Source organism: Epinephelus moara, chromosome 16 (genome assembly GCF_006386435.1).
Source record: "Epinephelus moara isolate mb chromosome 16, YSFRI_EMoa_1.0, whole genome shotgun sequence".
In the NCBI taxonomy this organism is placed as follows: Eukaryota; Metazoa; Chordata; class Actinopteri; order Perciformes; family Serranidae; genus Epinephelus; species Epinephelus moara.
This window is the reverse complement of record NC_065521.1, coordinates 17780311-17791085: the sequence shown is the minus strand read 5'-3', so window position 1 is coordinate 17791085 and position 10775 is coordinate 17780311. Positions and strand designations below refer to the sequence as shown.

General features: G+C 41.6%; 1 protein-coding gene across 2 annotated transcripts in view; it reads left to right on the top strand.

Annotated features, from left to right (window-relative positions):
• The first annotated feature begins 4013 nt into the window (after nucleotides 1-4013).
• prkar2aa (protein kinase, cAMP-dependent, regulatory, type II, alpha A) overlaps nucleotides 4014-10775 on the top strand; it is a 49908-nt gene continuing 43146 nt past the window's right edge. The window contains exons 1-2 of one of the 2 annotated variants that reach the window (XM_050064868.1): nucleotides 4014-4662; nucleotides 5557-5836. In XM_050064868.1, the coding sequence (XP_049920825.1) occupies nucleotides 5590-5836 (247 nt within the window). In that variant the 5' untranslated portion in view covers nucleotides 4014-4662; nucleotides 5557-5589. Of the gene's footprint in view, nucleotides 4663-5552; nucleotides 5837-10775 lie in introns of both variants that reach the window. The other variant, XM_050064867.1, reaches the window with a different exon arrangement.

The window sequence follows — 10775 nt, the reverse complement described above, 5'->3', positions numbered from 1 at the left end:
ACCAGGTACCAGACTGTAAGCAGCATGCATCCAAGAGGAAGATACGAAAATTGCGGAAACTCAACAGCAAACAAGAGTGAGTCCAGGGTTGGCTTTCAGTTTCACTGGTGCTACTGTTAAGAAGTAGTAGCTGACAGTTCCTGCATAGACCTTTAACAAGATAACTGAACATTTTTATGAAGATAACATATCAGATACAATTATCATTCAAAGTAGAGCAATTTACATACATGTTAAACATGTCTGGAGGTGATCTTTAAGTATAAACATTTGTGAAGAGGAAACTGTTATCACTTATAAGGCTGGGCAACATGGAGAAAATCAAACATCACAATATTTTTGACCAGATACCTCAATATAGATATTGCGACAATATTGTAGGGTTGACTATTTGTGCTGTCACAAAATATTTACACAATGAGATTTTTGATAAATAATCATCTGTAATGTGGATATTATGTGTATAAGGTGGGTAAAGGTCAATAATAGAACAGCTAGAACAGCCTGGTAAGTTCAGAAAATGACCACTTTATCTGTAATACAGCTTAACAAAAAGACAACACATATTATGATTTTCAAAATCCGGGATGATATCTAGTCATATATCAGGATATTGATATAATATTGATACGTTACCCAGCCCTAATCACTGACATATTTGTGGGGACCAGTCACTGGATGCAGATCAGGTAGTCAATGATTCACCTTTCACTTCAGGTAAAATGAAAAATTCATATTGATGCTGTAATGCATACAGCAGAGGGAAGTTGAATTTGACACAAGTGTTTTATGTGCAAAACTGCAGAGCAATGCAGAATAACATTACCCAGACGGTTCTAATACTTTCAGCAGTTGACTTCATTGATGGAAAACTTAGAAAGCAGCCATCAGCCAGTAGGTGGTGGCATTGCATAACAAAATTCATTGAAAACATCCTTGGTTCTATGAATGCAATGTTGGAGCTGTGTGTTTAGATCAGTGCATACACACGCAAGGCATGAATGAACCAAGGACTTGGTTGATGATTTAAAATACAGAGATAATAGTCTATGTTTTATTTGATTTTGGGACTTTTCAACTTCTGACCTTACTCTTGCACAAACACTTGGATCCTAGTGTAATAAGTATACTTACCACCAATCTATTTTGAGCACTAGCAGTAGTTTCCAAAGCAGTGATAATGAAAACACACTTAAAATCAATCACATACTCTGCTGTATTTATCTTTAGAGGTGTTTTGCTCAATCAGTGATGATGTTACTCAATCTAAACTGTATTTTTCTTCTCAAAACCATCAGTTATAATACCCAGGGGTACCCAGATGTTTGGAGAGGATAGATACTAAAACACACACAGAATGTACACACATCCATATACAGTGCCCTCCGTCTTCTTCACTCTCCTTTTCTTTTTTCTCTGCCCCATTTTCTCTCTCCTCCCTCCCTCCTCTTGCTCTGAAAATGTAGGCTAACAGCTCTCCTTGAGACATTTTTGGAGTTTGCTGGAGCCACATTAGCAGCAACTCCCGAAGGATGGCACTTCTAGGAAAGCCAAGACCATGAATACTGACTGTACATGTGAATATTCATCTGTCACTTCCAGTATAGGTTGTGCTGCCACTTGTTCATGTTCCTGTGGGTCCAGTGGGAAATCCTTCCACAGAAAAATGCACTCCCATGGGGGATATACAGGCATGAGTCTTACTGTGGGCCATTTCACACAGAGCACATACTGCGGTGATTAAGGGAGAACATTATGGTTCACAAGCTAATTGATTTCGGCAGTGTAATCAACCTCCATCATCTTTCATGTGGGAATGAGAAATGTCATACTTGTTATGTGGTTTATTTTATTTCGATCTGATTTTTTTCAAAGCAGTTTGGACTCAGATGAAAACTATGTGTAAACTTTTTTTTTTTTTTTTTTTACATAAATCCTTTAAGGCTGTGGCATTTCCAAAGTTTATTCTCCCAGCAGAGGGAGCCTGGAGGTCTGTTTTATCTCTGTGTTTGTTGAAAACAAAGACCTGAGCCAATCAGAAACCGGTTCGAGGAATTAAATCTGGGCTCGCTGTGGCCATGGCAACGGCTTTACCTCTGTGACAGCTGAGGAATGGAAATGGGAGAGAGGAGATGCTACATGGACTGTGGCGGTGCTTAGCAAACCTCTCAGAATAGGTACCTGTAGATCCCCCCCACCCTCAGTGACAATGCTCTACTTTGACTGGCTCGCTTCTGCAGGGGAGAACTACCTCATAAAAAGTAAACAAGAGCAGGAAGACTGAAGAGGAAACAAGAATCATCAGTAGTAATGCACTGTGGCTGTGTGTACAAAAATAGAAAGGAAAACAGGACTCATGGATTTACTCTGATGAAATGCAATTTAGAGGGTTACATGAAGATTCTAAATATGAATTCAGGGGATAAGAACAGAGCGTGCTGTCTTATGAACAGGCCTGCAAAGAGCCTTGAAAGTCTGGAAGGAGGGAAAGGATGATATATGGGCAGCGGGTTAGAGAAGGGGATGAGTGAGGGATGAGGGCAAGTAAGGGAACTGGGACATTAGAAAATCTGTGACGTCTTTTATACACATATTACCAGAGAGGATTTAGGCCTTTCAGGAAGGGATTGTGTTGACTCACAGCTGTATCAAAATGTCTGATCGATATCTGCAATGTCTGTTATTCATCAAACCACACTTAATAAAACAGCACTTATGTTGAAATGTTGGGTTCCTCGGGTTAAAGTGCAACAAAGAGGAGCATTTGCCTTTAAGATGTCAGTTTTATTGGACTTTTCTTTTGCCATATCACATCACAGGTACATTTTCAAGCAGTCATCCCACTAAATGCAGCATACTGTATATTAGGAAACTCAATTTGCTTTGCCTGGGTGCAACTTTTGCAAAATGACTAGAAGCCAGGGGCCTGGGACAAACATTGATAATATTTATCAGCATATACGCCTGTTTTCAACCTCTCAGTGTTTGCTGTCCTCACTTCAGATTCAGATTCAGATTTATTTTTATTTGTCATTTTTATGCTCCACATAAAAACAAAATAGTGTTTCACACATGCCACCAATCAATAATGTACTTCATTACACTTATCTTTGCCAAAAGCAAATCCAGTCTCAGCAGCCCCACACAGATCAGTTGTTCGCAGGGGTGTCTCTAGGATGTGATGTTGGGGCTTTACCCAGTCCTCTACTGGGGGGTCCGGGGGATCATCCTCTGGCATTTTTTTATGATTATTATTATCATATTTCAGTAAACATGCTATTTTAATGTTTTTTATGCACTATGGCACCTTTCACATTCAAAATGCAATAAAAAAACTTAACATTGTGAATCATTTTATTTATTGTGAATTGGAAAATGGTTGGATGGTTGGCAGCCCACCTGGCACCCTGCAGGTTAAATTTGGCCCACAAATTGAGTATCACTGCTGTATATACTGCCATATGTACTTCATGTTTACATCCTGTACTTATATACTCTACATATATATTTATATGTGAGCATAGTAGTCAGATGTTTTTTGCCATCATTGTAATGTTCACCCATGCTGTCTTTTAACTGTATGTCTTTTTCTTACATTCTTCTTACACTGAGGGCACAAAAAACCAAATTCCACATTTTTGATTCTGACTCAAATGCAGGTACTCTGAACACGTTTTTGAAAATACATCAAAACAGCAAAGCACATCTTCTCACAGTATTTACAGATGCAGGCACATTGGCTGGAATTTGGTCGAGCTCTTTTAATTTTTTGGTTTTGATGTAGTATTTCTAGAGATCCCCACCGTCAAGGCCACTTCTGTGGGTGTAGTCCTAAACTGAGTGTACCAACTTGGCTCTGCCTTTAATCCCACCTCTTTTTAATTACCTATATCCAATTGGCTGGGATATTCTAAACTTTTAATTTCATTGGCCGTGCTTCTGTCAATCAATGTCAAACGCTCTCCGCTCACTCAGTAGCCACGCCTCCTCACGCTTGCTAGGGGCAGCAGTTCACTCGTGCGTGTAAGGTTGAAGAGTGCCTCGCCGGGAGGGAGGGAACGTGTGCTCAGTTAATTCTCGCAGGCTTCTCTTGTTGTAATTAGTCGAAATACTGCTGGAAAACGTTAAAAACGGGTCTTCGTCGGTACTTCAGTTTGTACTTAACGGCGGTGTGGCGCAACGCTGTAAACGCAGAGCTTAGGATTTGTCACCTGGCTGCAGCTGCACTTGAGTCTTGAGGAGAGTGGAGTCGCTAGGCAGTTGCCAAAGAAAAACAGGCAGTTGCTAACAAGTAGTTAGCAATACAGTCAGTTAGCCTGCCAGCTAGCCAGCTCTCCCTGCTGCCACAGCAAGTCCCACCCTCACTTAGTGCGTGGACGTCGTAAGAGGCTGCAGCGGCGAAGTCGAGTGCTTTCTCCTCTCAACTTAGCCAGCATCGCTGTACAGCTGGCTGGCGAGCTAAAATAGACCCCTTAAACGTTAGCTAGGCGTCGCCAACGTAAAATTGTTGGCTTTAACGTTGGACAAGTGTCTTCTGTGGAGGGATACGGTCGCTACACTGGCAAAGAGACTGGCTAAAAAGAAGAGACGAAATAAGAGCGAACAAGGAAGACACCGAGAAGGAGGGGACTGGCTAGTTTAGCCGGGGAGACAGAATCTCATGTAAGTGACACACAGTTGGTAACGTTAAGTTAGCTTACCAACGGCTTACCGGTCCTGTACATCTTGCTGTGCTTGCATAGCAACGTTTATCCAGCCAGCCACTTATCTGTGGCTTAGCTCCTACAGCCAGTGCGCCATACTTCAGCGTAGGCTAACGGTAGAGGCTTCCTTGAAGGTGGCACACTAGCTAGCAAGATAGCTAATGCTAGATGGGTTGAAAGTGAGACTGCGCTTGACTCTTAGCTCCTCTACTTTTCGTGCAGTCATTCATTGTTATCTAAGTTAGATAGGCAAGTCTAGTTAAGTTTATATGTGTATCGAACAACGCCGTAAACCAGTTGTCATGAGTATTAGCCAATTAGCTGCTCTGCTAGCTAGTTCCAGCCGGCCACCCACCCACCCAAGTTGACAGTTCAGTTCTTGCTGATGCAAAGTAGTATTGTTGCTGAAACCCAGTGAATGTCATTGGTTATCTGTTCCCTGTGCTGTAAAAGCTCATATCTGCCCGGTGCAGCTGTGGGAACTGTGTGTTCCTTGGTTCAACCCTGATAAAGTGGCTGCTCAGTGACAATGTCACAGCAACACCTCATGTACATCATTACACTAGTTTATAAATTGCATTGTAGTTTGTGTTCAGCTGCCATACTTCATGGTTATTTCCTCAGTAACCCAGGCTGTCCCAGTGCATGCAGTTGCCATGCAGAGCTGTCACCAGCCACTTAACATTCACAGGCCACACAGGGCACACAGTGTACTGGCATAGTAAAAGTCAAAGTCAGCTGTTGAAATCAACAATTAAGAAATCCTGAACCACATCACAGCCCAGTACACAAACACAAGTATGACTCTGTACCACAACAAATTCTGACTCATTTTCACTCCCTCTGTAGATAGATAGCAAACGCCGCCACCGAGCCACACACAGCCATGAGTATTGAGATCCCGGTGGGGTTGACAGAACTGCTGCAGGGCTACACTGTGGAGGTGCTGCGACAAAGGCCGTCAGACCTGGTGGATTTTGCAGTACAGTACTTCACCCGTTTGCGGGACACCAGAAGCCAGGATGGGGCCGGTGCAGGTGGCAAGGCGGGTAAAGGAGTGATGTTTGATGGGGAGCCGATGCAAACAGAGTCCAACGGAGATGATGACGAAGATGATGATTCTGACTTTGAGCGTAAGTTGATGTCTTGTTGTTATGATTGTCAGCTGTTGTGTTTAACTTGTCTGTGTGAGCGAAATGTGACAAAATGAAAGAGAATGTGAGTGTGCCTTTGTGCGAGGGGGTTGGAGAGTGAAACAGAGAAAGTGAAGTGAAGGTGAGACTTGAAGCCTTGTCATAGACGTAGTCACAATCTATCTCATCTCCTCCCCGAGAGACAGATTTCTTGAGTGTGTGAGGCCTGCCACATTTGCATACACTTACTTGCACCACGAAAATCCCATTGAGCAGACAATTCAGCAAGAGCCCTCATCTGCCACTCATCTAATCTAGGTCTTCTCCATTCTCATTATCTATCTGACGGTCAGGATCTAAAATAGTACTTTATATGTTGTGATTTGAACCACGAATTTTCAAGGCCTTGAAGGGTCTCATTTCATTAGTAATAGTAGCTTTCTAGTCAACTCTTTTGAGAAATTGTTAAAATATTAAACTTTAAAAGTGCAAACGCTCAAGTGAAAATTACACCCTGACTGCACAGACCTTCATGAAAGTTTTACGTTCTTCATACACCTTAGGTAAACTGAAAAGGTTTTGTATTATATTCTGGCAAGCACTGAAAGATAGCAGCAGGCAGCCTGCAGATATAATGTGAGCTTTTGTTTCAAGGAATCTAAAAAAAAAAGTATTGTTTTTCACAATAACTATTGGCCAATAGCCTATGTTTCACACAAGGACATGCTCTGATAATTAATCCATACAGAAAATTGAAATAGGCCCACATGTAAAACTGCAGTCAAACTAAAATTAGAATTAAATTAAAATATATGTATATACTTTTATGATAAATTGTGTATGTCTTAGTAACAGTATATATACACATTTGAATTTAAGAGTTCATGTACTCTATAACCTTTGCTTTGTAGCTCTAACTATCAGGTTCCCACACAGTATGTTACCTTCAGCAGAAGCGATGCCATGCCTCTTTCGCATCAGTCCCCTGTGTTTGTCAGACTGGCAGAAGATGTAAGCCGCTCTATAGCTCAGCTCTCCTCTGTGCTGCTGAGAGCAGCGTGGCCTAGATCACATCAGTGTGCTGCGGAGCCTGGGGCTGTTACCTTGTGAATGGGGGTTCTGTTTTCTCAATGAGTTCATCCATTGTGATGATCAGCTGGGATGATCTGTGAACCTATCGTAGGTGCATCTTCTGAAATTCACAGATGTCCAAGCAACATTTAAACTAGTGACAGAGTTTCACAATGATTTATGAGTGTGGAAATCTAAATGCTTCTAAAATATGATTATGACTCGCACAGTTTCTCTTCTGCCAGTATCATTGGCAGATACTAAAGTACTGGCGGAGTGTAACATTTAGTTGCTGGGTAAGAAAAAAGTGGAATTCATTATCATACTTTTTTCCTGTGACTTGGGAAGTGTTTTTTTTTTAGTTTAAACTTTAGTTCCAGTTTTACTCTGTTGCACATAGAGGTTAACCATATTCATCATGCCCCATATGCAAATGTTTATCTCTGCTGAAAGCAATATTGGCCAACCTTGGAGATTGGTACAAGCTGGCTCAGAGTAAAAGGGGGATTACAGTTCCTGTTTCTGTGCTCACACAAGTGGGGTTTGGCTGCTGTCAAACAGCTGTGACCTCAGCTGTGGGAGCGGTGTGTATGTGAGTGCACACGTTGCGTCTGTGAGTGCGTGTGTGTGCGTGCGTGCGTGTGAAGGCAAGCAGATGTGTTATGACTTGATTTCACGCCCGGTCAAATTCCAGCCTGGTGACGCCGTGAAGAAATACTTCCTAGTACATTTCGATTAGCGATCAGTTAAGTATTTTCCACACCTCGTCCAAGGTGGCAATAAAGGGACAGGGAGCTGACGTTGTGCTCCAGGGAGAAGCTTTTCCCTGGATGCTGCGGGTCACACACATGACATCCATGACAGTAGATTATCCACCCAGGCTGGTGTACACTACCCCCTGGGGACAGTAATTTCTGATGGGAACAACGCAGGCCTGTATAATGAAAGACATCATGTGCTCTTCCGTGACCACTGTTGTAGCCCATAGGTATATAGTGTACTATAATGCTACTAGTTCAACAGCACATGGTCCAAAACAGTTTGGTCTTGTGACAAAAACACCAAAATAACTTTTTAAACTTGGGATTGCAGAACAGGGATGGATATTCTTGGTTATTTTTAAATGTGACACATACCCAACCTGATTGTATTAGTTTTAATCCTTGTAACACTGAACAATCTACTGACAATAAGACAATCACAGCATTAGCAGCGTTGCTAATGCTAAAATACATAGGGCGTAGCTCTGTGTGCAACCAAAAGGGAAGCACATATCAGTAATACAGTTTTATGGGATGTTCTGGTGAGTTAGGGTTTTAAGACACTTGTTGTGTAATTACAACTTCCCTGGTTTCTGTTCAGTTGGACTTTATATATTTTGTTTAAAATGTATATTGTTTTACATGTTGTGTTAGCACCATGATCGAGCACATTCTCCAAGGCCTGACTTTGATACACTCTTTCAGAGGTTTGAAAAACTTGAGAGAAAGTCATTTTCTCTTTCTCAGACCACAGCTCATTAAAACATAATGCTGCTTTTATCAGGCGGTGACCCACTAGAAGTAGGCCAATGACTCATTTTGGGTTTTGATTAAGAAATATGGCCATTGTGAAATCCTGTATTGAGCTGAGAAGGCGTAGAACAGCTCTCTGTATGGGAGAAGTAATTATATCAGACCTATGATGAAGACAGTTTGTTTAAAATGACAGCTTCAAGGTGAAATGCCAGTCATCATGGACATGATCTGTATCTGTTGTGACTGTTGTATGTAAAAAATCTTGACACTCTTTTGGTTTATTTTATCCGGCTACTTACAGCTACGATGATTCACCAGTGTGCTCTTAACCTTTCATTTGCGCTGCTGGAAATCGCTGTGTATGAGTGTGTCGGCTTAGCGCCTAAAATGTAAATGAGTTAAATATCTGGTAATATATTCCCATGGACGGTGCAGGCAACTCCTAAAACATGACGTCCTATTTGACATGCTTTGTTTTTCTAACTCTTGTTGCCTTAATCCACAGTAGGATCACCACACAGGCCTAAGCTGCTTAACTAAAGGAGATATTGTTTTGGATACAAACTGTTGTACCTCAGTCATATCTGGTAATGTTGAATCAAAGATTTTGAAGTAACCCTTTCTGTGTTGAGGTTGAGCTTCAGTTTGGAAACGGTGTGCTGACGGTTGGGAACAAACCTTTGATTCAGAGCATCTGTATTTGCTGAAAGTTGCGTTCTGTTCAGAAATGTGTTTTTTCCTCTGTTTATGTCTCCTAAAATGTCTGACCTTGACTGCACTGACTTGCATCTGTGCAAAGTGTATTCCTAGAGAGGTGTTTTGACATTCCTCTACTTAGGGGGGCAATGTCTGTGCACTTGGCTAAAATCTGAGACTCAGACATAGGCTGGGAAAGCGAGATTTGGTACGTCACCATTACAAACGGCAATCACTGTTTAATGCCTTGTTATACAGAAAACGCATATCAAAAGACTTTGACGCAACACTTGCCAAGAAACTTGGGACCTCCGGCGCAGAGTGGTAGCATAGTCAGTTTTTACAGCAAACATGGCAGAGTGTGCAGTCTTTGGATGTAAACTGGAACAATGTGAACACAGTGTGACAGTGTAGCAGATATTATTGTATGTTTCTCAACCATTAACGCTGTGTCAGCCACTCCAAGTTACAAGCTAACAAGCTAACAAACAACACATACGAATAAAAGATGCTAACTATGCTTACCTTTCTTATACACACTCTTCATCTGAGTCTGAGTCAGACTGAGGCTGAAACATGTATGGCTGAATCTCTCCGACGTTTTCTCTCACGCTAACTCTAGCCATTTTGATATGCACTGCTTTTTCACCGGTCAGCCCAGTGCTAGTAGCGCTGTGCCAGTCCTGGAGAAAGTGGGAACTTCAAGTGTAGGGAAAACCATGTTAAACTAAATATTAATCCCAGCAGACATACTTTAAATCATGTCTGGAGGAGGACTTTTAGAATAAAAGTAATTGCTTTTAAAATGGAGTGTTTGGATCAGGATCACTTGTTGTCTACTTTCATTTGAATCGGGTTAACCTAGGTGAAATGTGTGATCTTCCCATTTTACTAAGCAAACACTTCAGTCGCAAAGTGCAGTGGTAGATAAAGGAAAGTCCATGCTTTATGCAAAAAATGCAGCAAAAAGGAGGTCTTCCTAATATGAGCATGCTTTTTCCCGCTCTGTCTAGTGGCCTGGCCTGTCTAGTGTCAGTCTGGCAGTGTGTTCACCAAGAGAAACAGACGGGGATGAATGGATGCCTCTGTGATTGAAACAAGCGGGGCTTTTTATTAAAAGATGGATGGAGGGATAGATGAGTCCCAGGGATGATAATAGAAATGAATTAAATGTGTTTTATAAGGACAGCAAGGATAAAGCAGATGCTATATGAGAAAAAAGACTGACGGAGGAGAGAGGCTGCAGTCTGTCGTCACACGCTAACTCTCGAGAATAAAACGCACAGCTTTGCAGCTAGATGACAAGTCACCTGGACACATAACAGACATTAAGCTTGGCTCTTATTTGTCCTGGACAATGCAGTTTTTACCACAGACGAATGGGAAATGTCAGCTAACTTTATTTATCAAGTAATGTTGGAAGATTTGCCTCCGAAATATGCGGTAGTCTGTTTGGGAGAGTGCGTTCCTCTTCCTGAAAAGCATTAGTCAGTATTTCCAAAATCTTACCAAGGTGTGTTGTGTTGATTATGTGAGCACTGGTATTTTGAAAGCAGAGATCTTGGGAACACTCATAACATCAACAGAAGAGTGCAAATTTTCCCAGATGACAGGGTTTTGTTTTGAACTGATGGTCTGAAATTATATGACATAAG